At 35.8% G+C, this 16,640-nt stretch overlaps 2 protein-coding genes and 1 long non-coding RNA gene across 3 annotated transcripts; 1 reads left to right on the top strand and 2 right to left on the bottom strand.

Annotated features, from left to right (window-relative positions):
- Window positions 1-171: 171 nt before the first annotated feature.
- Window positions 172-10,593, bottom strand: LOC103839034 (protein KINESIN LIGHT CHAIN-RELATED 3). The gene is made up of 3 exons (XM_009115511.3): window positions 3,890-10,593; window positions 640-2,430; window positions 172-565 (listed from the first exon to the last, which is right to left on the bottom strand). The coding sequence occupies exons 2-3, from the start codon at window positions 2,415-2,417 to the stop codon at window positions 364-366; spliced, it is 1,980 nt and encodes a 659-aa protein (XP_009113759.1). The 5' UTR covers window positions 2,418-2,430; window positions 3,890-10,593; the 3' UTR covers window positions 172-363.
- Window positions 10,594-10,847: 254 nt separating this feature from the next.
- LOC103839033 (alpha-mannosidase I MNS5) lies at window positions 10,848-14,927 on the top strand. The gene is made up of 15 exons (XM_009115509.2): window positions 10,848-11,101; window positions 11,670-11,712; window positions 11,810-11,875; window positions 11,954-12,015; window positions 12,091-12,190; window positions 12,387-12,569; window positions 12,698-12,746; window positions 12,819-12,998; window positions 13,150-13,270; window positions 13,379-13,460; window positions 13,552-13,637; window positions 13,703-13,803; window positions 13,915-14,056; window positions 14,137-14,287; window positions 14,480-14,927. Exons 1-15 carry the CDS (start codon window positions 10,935-10,937, stop codon window positions 14,705-14,707), a joined length of 1,761 nt encoding a protein of 586 aa, XP_009113757.1. The 5' UTR covers window positions 10,848-10,934; the 3' UTR covers window positions 14,708-14,927.
- Window positions 14,635-16,611, bottom strand: LOC108869931. Its single transcript, XR_001956499.2, has 2 exons — window positions 15,547-16,611; window positions 14,635-15,210 (listed from the first exon to the last, which is right to left on the bottom strand). It is a non-coding gene; the product is annotated as an uncharacterized LOC108869931 (long non-coding RNA).
- Between the last annotated feature and the right edge of the window lie 29 nt (window positions 16,612-16,640).

Here is a 16,640-nt window from a genome sequence, read left to right as displayed (position 1 = left end):
CCCCAGCTATTTCCATCTTCCAAGTGCTTAGTATTTCACGACATAACCAAACCGCTTGTGGTTACTCTCTGGGTTAGCTACTAAAAATATGTAGTAAAACTATTGTTATATTTGTAGATGAACAAAGCTACAAGAGAAATGGATACTTGTCTTTTCTTTATGAGATGAACATGACTTTAACAGTTATCTAAAGTGGTAATGATCTTCTCATTCAACAATTAAAACAAATATGTGAGAGTGTTATCCAAAGTACACCGAATCAAAGACAAATGAACTTCCACAAACAATAATCACAAATGACAAAAAATAACGTATGCACATTTTTCTATATATAGAAGAAAAAGGTAAACAACAGGATATGTATTAACGAAGAGCTGAGAAAGTCATGAGATCAGAATCAATTAGAGTCTGGAGGGATTTAGCCTTCCTTCCTGTAACCTTACCAGCTTCTTTCAATAGTTGGACCAACCTTCTCTTCCCCTCTTCTGTTCCAGGATTCGCTGTCCCTAGATTCTCCTCTCGAGCCCCAACCACATGCCCTAGCAGCTCAATTGCATCATCCAACCTATAATCACAACCCAACCGCAGTTTGTTTAAGGCACAATAGTTAGAAACAGACATTATAACACAAGTAAGTACCTGCCAATTGCATCATAAGCTCCTGCAAGGTTGTTGTACAATCCAAGCGTTTCAGGATGATAAGGACCACACTCTTGTTCCAAAATACACTTGGCTTCTTCAAACAACTCAACAGCCTCCTCTATAGCGTCGAGCTGAACGCAAGCCAAACCCATTTGGTTAAGCGCGATTCCGAAAAACGTCGATTGTTTCTTCCCCGTCGCACGTAGCTTCGAGACAGCTTTCTTGAACGTGTTGTACGAGTCCAAGTACTTCCCCATCATATAATACAACACTCCCATCTGAGCTTCGATACCCACAATCATCATCTTATGACCAGGAGAGTCAGTGTATATCTTCAGCACCTTTTGCAACAACGTCACAGCTTGCTCCACCTCGTTCATAGACTCGTAGATCACAGAGATATCCGTAAGACCGCTAGCAATCTCCTCAGGAGAAATCTCTAGGCTATGCGACTCGTATATCCGAAGAGCGTTGTCACAGTAAGACTTCGCTTCTCTAACTTTCCCGGTTCGGTTGTAGAGATCAGCTAAACGGATGTAAATCGAACCAACAGCTGGATGGTTCTCTCCCTTTGATGTCTTAAGCGCTGTGAGAGACTTTTGGTAAGCACAGATCGCTTCATCGAACCGTGACAAAGACAAGTAGGAGTCACCGATGCTGGAATCAACAAAAGCAACCTCAGACTCTTGTCCGTTCGCCGCCATAGCCATGCTGGCTAACACCAGATGCTCAAGGGCGTTCTCGTGGTCTCCTTTGGTCTCGCAGATAAGTCCCATTAGCCTCCTATCTGCCGCCTCCGCGAGCGAAGCTGGTAAACCATTCTCTCTATGTATAGAGAGAGCCGTTTGACAAACCTTCTCAGCCTCGTCAAACCGTAACGCTTGCACCAGAGCTTCAGCTAAGTATCTGCACGTTTCGCCAACTCTTGGATCGTTGTCTCCCAAAACCTTCGTCTGTATCTTCAACCCTTCGGTGTAACAGGAGATCGAGTTCTCTAGCTGCTCCACCATCGCGTAAGTGTCGCCTAACTGCATCAGACCAGCGAATTTGGCTAGCGCGTGCTCTTCGCCTTCTTCGAGAACCGGTATCTCGATGGAACGTTCAAGAAGCGGGATCGCCTCGTTGTACTCCTTTAACCTGCAGTGGATCGCTGCTGTGACATGGAAACACATGATCCATTCCAAACACGGCTTCCCGTTGTTTGCGGAAGCCTCGAAGAGCTTATTAGCTCGGAGAGTTAGCTCGAGAGCTTTGTTGATGTTTTCGCCGGAGCTAACCAAGTTCCTCGCTTGGTTCAGTAAGAAACGTGCCAGCTCCACGTTTTCAGATGATGGCTCTTCGTTTCCGTTTAGTGACTTTGCTGTTCCTGTTTTCTTCTTCCTCGTGCCGTTACTGAGTCCTGAGCTAGGTATGTTCGCGTTCTTCTTACCGACTTGTTTCTCAGTATCCAACTTTGAGGAGGTTGACTTAGTAGCAGCACTTGGTGGTCTTGCCATTTCGGAATCTTCAGGCTTTGCCACTTCCTTCTCTTCTTCTCCTTCTTCATCTTTGGTGATATCTAAATCGTGCATCTCTCCTAAAGCGAGGTGTTGGAGATCAGAATCAATCTTTGACTCATCATCACCATAGGATCCAAAGATGTGCCTTGATGGAGACTGCTTAGAGCTCTCCAGTTCACAGAGATTGTTGCAAAGCTCCTCTATCGTTGAGTCAAACGCAATATCAGCACTAGAATCGCCATGTAACTCGTTAACAGACCCTCCTCCTCCTTCCATTATTTCCTCCTCTCTGAAAACGAAAACATACACAACCATAAACAAAAAAAACACCATCCATAGAGGGGCTCAAGAACTCAAAATCGGGTTGGCAATTTCATAAAAAAAAGAAACTTTTTTTAACGAATTGTGAGTCTTGAAGAATACATCAATACTATTAAATTAGGAACATGACCAATTGATAATAGTTGAGTCCAACTATTTATTTAAACAGTCACTTATTATTTTCTTTATGTAACTGTATTTAATTATATTTAAACACTAACCACATATGATAATATCGTAACCTCTCCTTAATTCCTATATTTTCGGATCCATAGTTCTCAGTTATACTAACTAAAACCCACGGTTATGAAAATAAATGCAGTATATGTCCGACTAAATATAAACGTGATCTCTCATTTGTATTGTTTTGTGATCAATGTTTACAATACGAAACACATTGATCTTTGCGTGAAGTTAGCTCTTGGTATGGTCAGAGAAAGGTGAAGATAGACGGATGGATTCATGTCGTATTATGGGTTTATGGTTCTCGCTGGTGGTGTAATGGGTAAATCAAACGAAAAAAAAATCAGAAGCGACTGAATTATTGGAGAAGACAACCTCAAGCTTCAAGAGTTTTGTTTATGTGGAGAATAAAATAGTACTATATATGTAAAATATTTTTCACTTTTATTCTCACCCTTAATATTACTAAATAAAATAAATACTATTTTTCACCAACAATTACAGTATAAGTTTAGATTATAATTAACTTTGATATATTTAAAAAAAAATCATTATCACACTACAACAACATAACTTACATATCAGCTCAAGAAGTTAGAATTTATTGGACTAGACGTTAATTTGTTCTAATTCTGAAAAGTTTTACACATACACTAAATTTATCAATTAACAAAATACATAATGTTTAAATGGAGTTTAACGGGTTTAAGTGGATTTTTAATAGAAACTATATTTTGACGGGTATTTTTTGTTTTAATTTTTTTGTGAAATTTAGTTTTATATTTGTATTTTTTGTTATTATTTTGTGTTTGATATTAATTTAATTGATAGAATAGATACATAGATTTGCTAAAATAAATTAAATTTTATATTTGTGTATAAATTCAAAATTGAATTATTTTTACCAAATTTATGTATATATTCTATCAAATTAAATTAATATTAACACAAATTTGATTACAAAAAAAATTATAAAAACTAAAAAATTTTAAACAAAAAATATACCCGCCCTGAAGGGCGGGTCAAAATCTAGTATATGTTAAAGAGAACGCATTGATGGCCTTAGCATAACCATGAAACGCAAATCGCTATTCAGACCTAATGACATGTTAGCTAAGCTATTGTGTAAGAGAAACATGAGGCAGTACCCTTTGTTTATTCATACAATGACAAATATCAGAACAAGAAAAAGAGAAATCGAAAGGGGACAAAGAAGGGAACAAACAAAAACAATTTTCCTTTACCTGTTTTGGGTTTGTGCCGGAACCGGATTCCTCGGAAGGAGACAAGAATAAAGGAAATGAAAATTTGGGGAGAAGAATGGTGCTTGTAGAAACGATAAGCCCTCCAGAAATAGGTCGAAAGAGTTGAAATTTCAACTCCTTTTTCTTTTCTGGTAGAATGTCAAAGGAGGAGGGAGAGAGGGAGGAGCGGGAAGAGAGAGAAATAAAGTTATTCTCCTTCTCTTTTTCATGCCACCATGCTCTTCTATATTGCGCTGTCATTTCGTTTTCACCAAAAAAAAACTGAAATTTTAATGGTGTTTTCACACAAAAAAAAGAAATCAAGAATTCACCTAAATTTGGAAAAACTGATTTTACGAGAAAAGTGAACATGTAGTATAATTATAATATAACTGGTTATTTTATTCATTTATATATTTTAATTACTTTTAAAATCAATAGTACAACCTAACATGTACATTTTATTTAATATTTATAAATTATAAGTTTTTCTTGATTTTAATTAAAATATTTTAAAAAATATTTATAATTTATTAAAAAAATTATCAAACTAAATTTATTATTGTAGTTATATAGTTGAGTAAGATTTTAATTGCGATTTATAAATTACAAATTCAATAATGTAAGATTTTTACAGATTATAAAATTACAAAATATAATTTAAATTTAGTTTTCATTTTCAAATTCATTATAATATATAAACGAAAGATCCGAAATCATTAAAATTACAATAAAAGTTTACTAAAATAGAACAACTTAACTAACTTATTGATATACATAAACATTTAATAAATAAAAATTTGTTAAAATAATTTGTTACAAGAAATTATAAAACATATAAAATTACAAATAATTACATTGATATGAATAAACATTTAATAAATAAAATTACAAGAAATTATATTGATATACATAAACATTTAATGAATAAAAATTTGTTAAAATAATTTTTTTAGTCAAATTGTTGTTCAAACAAAATATTCAAAAATTGATTAGTAAGCTTAAAATATCTAATATACCAAATAAAAACGAAAAAAATATCAATTTAACTAAAACACACTCACCCACAAAGCTTATAATACATAATATATGTTATGCAGGAATTTAAAGACACAATTATCTTCATATTCTCTTTCTTTTTGATTATCAAAGTCATAAGTTCATTGAACTACTCTCATCGTATTCAATACGACCGTTTGTTACAAACTTTAAAATGTTATTTCTTTATTTTTTTTATTCTAGTCTGCCACCTCATTTAAGCATCATATTACAATTTTTTTTTATCATTCATCCAACTTCAAAGTATACGTTGTTTACGTCTTAAAATTAAGGTCCAAAAGCGTAAAAACTTCCGTGCACAGATAAACCACAAATTATGAAACTTTGAATTGATAAGCTTTTTGTTAATGAAGTGAATAAAAGTCCCAAAACTATGGTCATTGATCTCCACAATTTGGCTGAAGATCGGGTCCTTCTTCACTTTGTTATACTCGTCCCAAAAAGATTGTTTTTGATATCTTCAAAATTTCATTTTTTTTTATCTTCGTAGTTTTTTGTTTTATTTCTCTTTTCAATTAGACATTAAAATGACTTGAAATCTATATCTAGAAATAGTGAAAACAAAAAGATCATCAAACGATCACTAATAAAATTTGTTATACATAATGAACAATAATAAACCACAAAAAAAAACAAAATTCAAAAACATTAAAACAAACAATAACAACACATACTTCATATATCTACACAAACAATCAAATCCAATCACAACAACAATAATCAAACCCAATCACACTTAAATCGTTGAGATTTAGTTTAACTTATTAACTTTAGTCACTGCAATCATTTTCTGGTATATGAGTTTAGTCATTGAAATCACTAAAATATGAGTTTGTTTGGTTTGATAGGTCTGCTTGATAAGTTAAGCTATGGATTTATAAATTTTCATTGCTTGTTTACTTGATAAGTTTATGAAATCATTTTTTTTGTTTTTTTGTTTTTTTGTTTTTTTTTTTGTTTCTGGATGGACAAGGAGTATATTATGAACCTAAATGACATATACTACATGAGTGGGGATGAGCTGATGGATCAAAACTCAGATGGAGATGAAGATAAAGTAGTAGGAGTGGAGGATACTCTCATGAGCACAGCTGAAACCCACATAAAAAAGGAGGTAAACACATACACTCCAAATGTTGGAAGCATTATAATATAATACGAGAGAAGTATTTAGATGGCACAAATGACATCTAGTGCAAATTCTGCAAACACAACTACTGCTTAAACCTGCGTAGGAGTTGAACCTCGAGTCTTTTGCATCATATGAAAGTCTGTACTTTGAATCTTGTCCCTGGTACACCTGGAACTGGTAGAAAGATAGATCAGCATGTGTTTCGTGAGTTGATTGTAGTAGCCTTGATTGAGCATAACTTATCATACTCTTTTGTTGAGTATAGAAGAATTAGGGAAGCACTTATTTATGTGAATCCTAGTATAGAGTTCTGGTGTAGGATTACAGCTACTAGCGACTGTTTGAAGATATATGAGAAGGAGAAGCTGAAACTGAGACAACAATTGAATGAAATTCGAGGAAGGTTTTGCTTAACAATTGACATATGGAAAGCTCTTACAGTTGAAGAGTATATGTGACTTTGACGGCTCACTACATAGATGGAGATTGGAGTCTGATGCCAAGCATTCTCGGCTTTTAAGCATTTCCTCCTCTTGATACTGGTGGTGCTATAGCAATGAAGATAGTGGAGTTGTTGAAAGAGTGGGGGCTAGAGTAGAGAGTCTTCACAATCACTATCGATAATGCTTCAGCAAATGACAAGCAATTCATTCTCAAGAGGCAGCTTCAAAGAGAATTGGTATACAATGGAGTGTACTTCCACGTAAGATGTGTTGCTCATATCTTGAACTTGATAGTTCAAGATGGACTGAGTGTTATTGATGGAGCGTTGGAGAAAATAAGAGAGAGTTTCAAGTTTGTAAAAGTGACTGAATCTAGAGAGAAATTGTTTGAGAGTTGTGTGGAAACAGTGGCTATTGAACCTAAAGGAAATGGTGTGTTGCCAGGGTTGGTTATGGATGTAGCAATAAGATGGAATTCCACCCATCGTATGATAGAAAGATACATCATGTATAGAGATGCCTTCCACCATCTTGCTGAAGTTGAGGCAACTTATCATTTCTGTCCAAGTGAATAGAAGTGGAAGAGGGCATAAATGATTTGCGATTTCTTGGCTCCATTTGCTGAGATGACCAATCTGATTTCTGGTTCTTCTTTTCCAACATCTAATCTCTATTTTATGCAAGTGTGGAAGATTGAGAACTGGCTGAGAGCAAATGAGTTCAATGGGGATGAAGTAATTTGTGAGATGGTGTCTTCAGTAAAGCTCAAGTTCGATAATTATTGAGAGGAGTATTGTGACATCTTAGCCATTGATGCCGTCCTTGATCCAAAGCTGAAGTTTACATTTCTGGAATATTGCTTCACAACTTTAGATGCAGCCACAAGTAAGACGAAAATGGATCATATTAGGAAGAAGCTGAAGAAGTTGTTTGATGTTTACAAGAAGAACAAAAATAAAACCATGGCTGGAACTTCAAGATCAAAGCATGCAACACATACCACTTTACCAGGATAAGATGTAAGCTTTTTACTTACTTTGCTTGTTTCATTGCATTGTTCGTTACTGTGTTTATTTAGGTCTGATCGTTGTGTTCATTAAGTTCTGATCATTACTACTTTTATTTCGGTTTGCATAGGTATTACGCTTTCTTCTCACAGAATGCTGGTGGTAGTGGGAAATCAGCCATGGATAAGTACCTAGAAGAACATGTTTTAGACATGATAGCCTTCAAGATTTTAATGTTCTCTCCTATTGGATAGACAATGATAATCGGTTTAAGGAGCTCTCATCAATGGCATGTGACGTCTTGAGCATACCCATCACAACAGTTGCTTCAGAATTATCCTTCAGAATTGGAAGCCGCGTGTTGAACAAATATATAAGATGCCTTCTCCCTTCGAATGTTCGAACACTGATTTGCGCAATGAATTGGCTAATGGGATTTGACTCTTTAGACTGTAAGTTCCTTGATCATTAGATTGTTCCTAATGTGTTTGATAGCAACCCTTAGATTAGTCTTTGGTTATATACTAGTCTCTGTTGCAATATACTAGTTTAAAATGTCTTGGACAATGGTTATATAGCATTGTTAATCAATGTAAAGTGTAAGTTCTTTTCATCTTTATCTTTGAATTTGGTTATCTTTGTACTTGAAACTGATAATCAAATTTGCTTAGGTGATGAAGTGAGTTTTGAACCCTTGGAGGAAGTTGGAGAAGAAGCTAAGGAAACATGTCAAGTCTGAGTTCATGTGTAAGTTCTTTATTTTTGAATTTGGTTAGATGATCAGTATGTGAATAGGTTAGGAACATGCAACTTACTGATACTCGCTTTAAACTAGTAAATTAAGCGATGACACTATTGCATATTGATGATAATATCTGAATATGACAACCAAATCAGTTAGTTAAGGTTTTGTTGTCGATTGTTTTCATGTCTTGTGTAATGAGCTACATTATAGTGCAACTATTTCAGAGTTTTAGACTATGCGTTGTTTATGTGTTTCTAGTAGCCAATTTTCTTGTGGTTAATTTTGTATTATTGGTGAATTGAGTTTAGTTCTGATGTGACCAGTATTGTGATTTAGAGATAAAATGTGATTCTTTTGTTTTGAATGGTTTATGGGTTTCACTTTGGCTTTTGGACTTGTGATGAATTGCTTGTGTGTGACTGTTTGCTTAGGTGATGAACTGGACTTGGAGGAAGATGGAAGAGAAGATAAGAAATGAGCTTAGACTTATGTGTACTTATGCTTCTTATATGAACTTAGGTATGCATTTATTACATTTTTGGAGTTTGAACTTATGAGTTATGAGATTATGTATGAATTTATGCTATTTATGTGTTTTTTTTTAAACTTATGTATTGTTATACTAATAGATTTATGGAGTTTGAACTTATGAGTTATGAAATTATGTATGAATTTATGTTATTTATGTGTTTCTTTTGAACTTAAGTATTGTTATACTAATTGATTTATGGATAAACTTTAATTTTATGAACTTGTATATGTACTTCTAGGTTTATAAATTAAAATTTAAAAACTTCATATATGGTCCATTATGGACCCATGACAGCCCATAAAAATATGAGTGTTAGTGGGTTCGGTCTTTAATGGACATGGCCAGTCTAAGCCCACAAACAATAAGTGGATAAATAGATATATGCTAATAGACGTGACGAACACATTTTACAACTCTACAGTCATCATGTGAAACTCCCTAATGGAGAATCTTAATGGCTGAGCTCCAAAATGAAACCGCACTTCATTTTTCTTCATTGTTGTGATGCATCTACTGAGAAAGGCATGGAGTATCTTCCCTAATAATTTTAAATTCCTCTCACTGAGTTTGATCACATATCATATAAATGTCTCTCAGATTCTCTTGAGCTCTTTTCGTTTGAGAATCCTCTTAACAGTATTGATATAACCAACATTTAAATATTGGTTTATTGATACTGCTTTGCTCGGCTCTAAACCAATAAGATACTTTAACTTACGTAGTGCTAGTCTGGTAGGGAATGAATCTCCTATCGAATCCTCTGGAATGCTTTTCTAAGACCTTTATATATCCTTTTGAAATCTACAAAACCACAAAATTTCACAAGCAATATGTGAAATCCTAATAAGTAAAACAACGAATTCAAACATATAATGGACTTTATTAAATCAAAAAGTTCACAAACCACTAGTTAAACATGACTTCGTTATGGTACCTCACAATCCAAATTTACATATCAAAATAAGAATGAACAAATCAAGTATAACAAATAAGAAATTGAGAGATGAATCTTAGAGCATCCACTACTACTCTCATAATTTTTCGAAAATCAAAGTCACGAGGAGAAAATCCCAAATTTCCAACCAAATAACTCTAATTTGAATTTTCAATCTGAAATATTCAAAATTTACATCTATAATTTACGGTTTTGAATGTTAAGAGTGTTGATGGAGAAGGTTCACTGTGATTTGGTCTTCACCGGCAGTTGCGACGGTGGGGACACCATGATCGATGTCGAGAGAAAGAGAGCATTCAACTGACGAGTTTCTTTTTGTTTATGTATTTTTTTTTGCTTTATTAATGAGTGGGGATAATAATGAAAGCTATTATTCTGATTTACAGCTTGGAATGCTAGTTTTGAGACAAAAATAAATAAATTCTCTATATATGTTTAATAAGTGTCACATTGATTAAGAAAGTGATTGAAATGTCTTAAATTGTTACTATCTCTGTTTTTATATATATGATGTTCTATGGCTTTTCACATAAAACAAGACATCTTATATATTTCCTTTACTATCCTCTTTCATTAACTAACGTAGAAGGTAGATGAATTGAATTTGTTAACTAGAATGAATAATGTAAAGGGTAAATAAAGCTACTATTGCTATATTTTACATAGATTTTTGGAAGACGTCACATATATTGGAACAAAAATATAGTTCCAAAAGATCATGTAAAACCAACGGATGGAGTATTAACTATACCTTATTGATCAATAGTATTTGAGATAAATAAAATTATTTATAAAATTTATGCAGTTTACAATTAATTTTCAGAAGTAAGTATAATTTGCATTAAAATTCTATAGTAATATTTGTTTTGTGTGACATTTAATTATGAAACGGATGGAATATTTAGGAGAATTGTCCACTTTTAAATTTTTGTTTCAATTATTTTTAATTAATTCAGTTGTTATGTAACTTTGTTGTTATTCAGTCAAAAGTCCAACTGGGTAAGAGTTCAAATTTTTCTTGTCTTGGTCGGTCGCTTTTTTTTGTTGTTGGGAGTAAAAAGGGCAAAACGGTAAATTAAAAGGGAACAAATCCCCAAATTAGAGAAGTCGCGTTGGTCTGTCATCTAGCTGACGATTCGAGATCAGACGCAGCATAGCGTGGATAACGATGAATGCACATCGCCGTCGATTTTATTAGCTTCTCCTGTAGCCTGGCCATGTTTCGTCCCAAGCATGTATTCATATGCTTCCTTATTTCTTTCGCATTCTTCATCGACCCCTCCTCGCAGCATGTCGACGACGTCAAGAAGCAACAAATGCGAGAGAAAGTCCGCGAGATGTAAGCAGCGTTGTTTTCAGTCTGTCAATGCTTTATGATTTTTTTGAATTTTTTTAGCTCATTCTTGGGATTAGGTAATTAAACATGTGCTCTAATTCAAGCTGATCCTTTGTGGGTTCGGTCTTTTTGGTTGCGTTGTAAGAGATTTTTGTATCTGAACGGGTGGTATCAGATCTTTATCACATTGAATGCTTTTTTCTTTGTTTGGCGGTGGTATTTGAGAAATTACCGAAACCCAAATTCAAATCTGGGATCTTTTCATTTGTGGTCAAGTTTCATTAGGAGTCACCAACACTTTTTGAGAGAGTTAGATGATCTAGGCTTTGTTCAGTGGTGATTTTTGCTGGTTCGTGCGCACTAGTCTGTTTGGTCGTCTCATTGTATCATTTGTGTTAGCTTTATAGTATTTGTGAGAACTATGTGGGTGCAGTTCCTAACTTTAATGCTCAAACAAACCATGAATGCTGAAATGAAAGGAAATATACAATAAGAGAGAAAGAAGTAAGAAGACAGCAAGTAAAGTTAATCCAAAGCTAATCTTTTCATACTTGGTCATGTTGTTCTACAGGTTCTATCATGCGTATGACAACTACATGACTTACGCATTTCCGGTTAGTGTCAAACTACTTCCAACTTTATCATTTGTAAGAGTATGATGAATTCTGGCTGCTGTGATTCTGAGTTTCATTGCATTCTGTATTCCATCAGCATGATGAGTTAAAGCCAATTACAAAAAGTTTCACAGACTCCCTCAGTGAGCTTGGAAATCTCAAGGTAACTTTACTAGCTCATAGAGAATAAATAATAAACGATTTTAAGCAGAAGCTTGACTTGAAGATTTCTGGTTTCCAGCTTGAACACCTGCCGACAGATTATAATGGATCAGCTGTGACACTTGTTGAATCCTTGTCCAGGTATGTTATGCAAAATTGAAAGCATTCCCTAAGGGGTTGTTCAATATCAGTTTCACATGATTCTCTTTGTCACAGCCTTGCTATATTGGGAAACAAGACAGAGTTTGAAAAGGGGGTTCTCTGGCTCTCTGAAAATCTAACATTCGATGTTGATGTACGGGTCAACCTTTTTGAGGTGAAATTTAACTTCATACGAAGCTTAATTATTTGCTCTTTCATAGGACTGTACTTTAGTAAATGGTTAAAGTTATTCCTTCTTAGAACTACTTTGATATGAAGTTAATTTCTGTTGAATTTCCTTCACTAATCTGGATGTGTCCCCGAGTTTCATGATGCTTCTAACTGGTGCTATTTTCCCTTCTGATCTGTAGTGCAATATAAGACTTCTTGGAGGACTTATCTCTGCTCATCTTCTTGCAATTGATCCAACTAATAGGTTGATCCAGGGGTCCTACAACAATGAGCTTCTTCGATTAGCCGAAGACCTTGGAAAACGCTTTTTACCAGCGTTTGAAACACCCACAAGAATACCCTATGCATGGATTAACTTTAAGGTACTGAAACGTAACTTATGGCCTGCACCAAAAATAAGTTTACTTCTATGCATCTAGAATCCTGGATATTGATTTTTTTTTAGAATTTTTGGAAAAGGCTTCTGACCCAAAGTAATGTATGTGGGTAGAAAGGAGTAATGGAGAATGAGACAACTGAAACAAGCACTTCAGGATGTGGTATGTATCTTTCTTTGACGAATTTGGGTAATGTGTTCATGGTGTTTATTGATATGCGTTTTTACATGTTAGGTTCTCTTATTCTTGAAATGGGAGCATTGTCACGGCTCACTGGTGACCCTAGATTTGAATCAGCTGCACTACGTGCGCTTCGTCAGCTATGGAGGATGCGCAGTTCGTTAGATCTGCTTGGGACAACATTAGATGTGGTAACTGGGGAATGGCTAGAGTACTCCTCCGGTATTGGAGCTGGTATGTTATTCATTTTCTGAAGATATCTAGTGGCAATTTTTTTCCTTTTCAAGAGATATCTGCAGAATCCTTTTACTTATTTATATGTGGAATTAGCATGTGCCTTAGAGTGAAGCAGCTCTGATGTAATTTCATTTCTGGTCTTATAAAGGGGTTGACTCTTTCTATGAATACCTCATGAAGGCTTATATTCTTTTTGGAAAAGAAGATTACTGGCGAATGTTTCGTTCTGCGTATCTGGCATCTCAGAAGTACTTCAGATATGGGCCTTGGTAATATACTAGCCTGAAGAAATGTACTTCCACAATATCCACTATGAGATTAAGACTTCTATTCTTCCAAAATGAAAACTGCTAGATTTAGTGATCTACCTTGTTTAGGTACCATGAAGCTAATATGTGGAGTGGGAAACCAACTTATTGGCAGCTAACAAGTCTTCAGGCGTTTTGGCCGGGTCTACAGGTATAATGAATGAATGGATTACTTAAATGCCTTAGAAAGAACAGATGAAAAGGCGATATTCTGGTTGTCATTCTCAAGTTCTTACTACTAGGTTCTTGTTGGGGATGTCGCAGCTGCAAATTCATCGCACTGGGAGTTTTTCCATGCATGGGAGAAGTTTGGTGTTATACCTGAAAGGTATGCAATCAGCGATTTCAAGTTTGATGTTTGGGCTAAAGGATGCTGAACAAATCTTTGTTCAGGTATCTACTGGATCATCAAATGATACATCCTACTGAGAGGTACTATCCACTGCGTCCTGAGTTAGCAGAATCCACGTTCTACCTATACCAAGCTACAAAAGGTTTTTGCATTTTTTATTTTTGTCTCGCATAAATGTTTATAATGTGAACCACCTCATTTGAAGCAACCTCCGTAGACAATAGATCGCTGTTTCATCCCTTTGTTTTTGCAGATCCATGGTACCTAGATGTTGGTGAAGCAATGGTAAAATCTCTTAATCGGTATACGAAGGTGGCAGGGGGATTTGCAAGTGTTAGAGATGTGACGACCATGCAACTGGAAGATCATCAGCACAGTTTCTTTCTCGCGGAAACGTAAGGCTTACCATTCCCTCCACGTAATTATTTACTTAACCTATACGATGTCAGAAGTCATAACATCATATTGGTCGCAGGTGCAAGTACTTATATCTCCTCTTCGATGATTCATTTGTGGCCAAAAGAAACTATATATTCACAACCGAGGGCCATCCTATACAGGTTATGCGCTCTTGGCATGAGAAACTACCAGAAAGTTATTTCTCTGGCAATTGGACGTTCTCTAAGGTTTGGCTCTTGTTCTAGTTCTGATCGTTTTTGAAGCTTTAAGACTTATATGCATAGTTTGCACTGCCTAGTCAGTGCATTAGCGATTAGGAAGAACAGAGATGCTGTTGTTTGCAGTGATAGACAGAAAGGGCACGGACTATTACTTATTAGTCCTTTCTCTACTTCTGCTAAACTGTAAATTTACTGCAGAGTGGAGAATGGGAAAGTGGAGCAAGTGCATTGTCAATGAAAGTCTGTCCATCGATAGCTCCAAACTCTAGACTTCGTGAGCAACATAGAGAGAGTGTTTGCCATGTTCCTGACCAGAAAATAGATCATAAGTGTTGGAGCAACAGAGAGTGTGGAGTCGACGCCACTACTTGTAGACAAAGATCCTGCAGCGAAGTTGGATTCTGCGGCTTGTGGAACCCCTTATAAGTTACATACTACAACTTCTGACTTAAAAAACAGAATACAAGGAAAGAAGTGGGGGCTTATCAATAGAAACTGTAAAGTAATACGGAAGGACAAGTTTTGGTGGACAGGAAAATTATAGAGTTGTTGTATCACTGTCTACTGTATTATCAGATCTTGACATGGATTTTTATGTCTTTTTTTTTTTACTATGGAATTAACATACAAGTGTCATTTCAATTCACCATTGCACGAACCAGTTCCAAAGTATGAACAAACATCCAATACTCAAGTTGTATAGGGCAGAGACATCCACCTGAGTCATTTCTGAGTTCAGCTATTAGTCTATTACTGATAAACACCTCAACTCTCAGACTGATAGAGAGGTTAAAATAGACTAAGATTCAGCAGATGAGGCTGCGTCATCTTTGTGCTTAATCATGCCGGAGTCCACAAGAATTGGAATCTCTGCAGCAAGCCATGGAGCAAGCCCCAAACAAAGTGCATGTGCTATGCCAAACCTAGGACTGCATAAGCAAACCAAAAAAAAAGAGCCATTCATCAGTGGCAAGAAACCGAGTAATGTGCTTAACATATATTCTAGAAGAAATAGATATGCGTAAACCCAAACTTCGTTTTTAACAAGATGGAAGCCAAAACACACACAGAAAAATTAGCTAGATTAGATGTTCACTTCAGGACAATAACTTTCATTTGGACCAGATTGATAGAATTAACAAACCAATCTAATGAACATGTCAGGACAACGAGTTCTTTCGTAATCCTTGTAACAGTAAAATGATCTAAAACAATGCATGCTTCTCTAGCAATGTCAATGCAGCCACAAAGCATAACAAAGTTACCAGTTTTTAGCCCAGAGCGGCTTGAAATGCACAGTCAAGCAAATTTTCCCAATAAGTTAATCTCACCCAAATTCAAATAGGTCCATTTAACGAAGAAATAAATATGTCCATCTAGAAAGAAAGAAAAATACATCTGGTCCACTAGGACTAGCCATCAACAAAACTTACTGGATAGTTATGACCACTTAATCAATAAAGAAGTGTGATTTGTGTGAAAATATATAGTACTAATCAATAAAAGAAGTGTGACTCAGTACCCAAGCTGTGCGATATTATTCTGTTACTGAACTAAATGAGTAATTAAGCTGTTTGAACGAATTTGGTTAATTTTTATGCTATGTCTTATGTTTATTTTATTAAATTCCAGTTGAACATGCATAATCTATGTCGTTTTAGACGCATAGAGAGAGAGAGAGAAAAACATAGCAGAGAGAGAGAAAGTGAGATCTGGTTTCCGACCGATGGAAGGGCTTCACAGCTATCATCGGTCCGGCGTTGAGTTCTCTGTCCGTTTTTGGATCCTTTGCTTGATTTGATGTGCCTCTTTTGGAGAAGTAGAAAGCGTTTTTTCCTTTTAGCTTGGTTTCTAAGTTGTGGAGGTTTATATAGCTTCGCTGTCGCCGGCTCTTGTTTCCGGGGGGCGGAGGCTCTCTGCGTCGTCGGCATCTGTGGCCTTTGTCTATGAAAGCGTTTGGTGGTTTTGACTCTGCGGAAGTCGTTGTAGTCGGCTCAGGATGTCCCGTGAGAAGAAGACAATGTTTCTAGGGCTTCCAGTTTTATTTCTTTTTTCTATATGTGTTAATGGTTGGATGAGATCTCGATTCGTTTGATGATGCTCTCCGGCGGACTGAAGATGATTCTTAGTGTGGTGGCTTTGTTTGTGTTAAGGATGAGATCTCGATCTAGATCGATTGATGCTCTCCGTTGGAAGAAGCGATGATGATGAAGTGGTGGTCTTTGAGCGTCCTGCGCGGTGTAGAGGCAAGGGTTTTGGGCGTGGTGGTCAAGTTGCGACGGTCACGGAACGCAGGTTTCCCCTTGATACGCGGTTGGTGGCACCCGTTCAATTAGGGTTTTCGTTTTATTGGTTTTGG

The sequence above is a fragment of the Brassica rapa genome, chromosome A09 (genome assembly GCF_000309985.2).
Source record: "Brassica rapa cultivar Chiifu-401-42 chromosome A09, CAAS_Brap_v3.01, whole genome shotgun sequence".
Taxonomy (NCBI): Eukaryota; Viridiplantae; Streptophyta; class Magnoliopsida; order Brassicales; family Brassicaceae; genus Brassica; species Brassica rapa.
The sequence above is the reverse complement of the archived record's forward strand: the minus strand, read 5'-3'. Positions and strand labels throughout refer to the sequence as shown.

What these genes read in the sequence shown, in the direction of transcription:
- LOC103839034 (XM_009115511.3), bottom strand. Translation starts at nt 2,417, where the DNA reads ATGGAAGGAGGAGGAGGGTCTGTTAACGAGTTACATGGCGATTCTAGT. An exon ending in GCTTATGATGCAATTGGCAG is followed by an intron (nt 566 to 639) that starts GTACTTACTTGT and finishes TTGTGATTATAG; the next exon opens with GTTGGATGATGCAATTGAGC.
- LOC103839033 (XM_009115509.2), top strand. Translation starts at nt 10,935, where the DNA reads ATGCACATCGCCGTCGATTTTATTAGCTTCTCCTGTAGCCTGGCCATG. An exon ending in ACATGACTTACGCATTTCCG is followed by an intron (nt 11,713 to 11,809) that starts GTTAGTGTCAAA and finishes GTATTCCATCAG; the next exon opens with CATGATGAGTTAAAGCCAAT. An exon ending in CTTGTTGAATCCTTGTCCAG is followed by an intron (nt 12,016 to 12,090) that starts GTATGTTATGCA and finishes TCTTTGTCACAG; the next exon opens with CCTTGCTATATTGGGAAACA.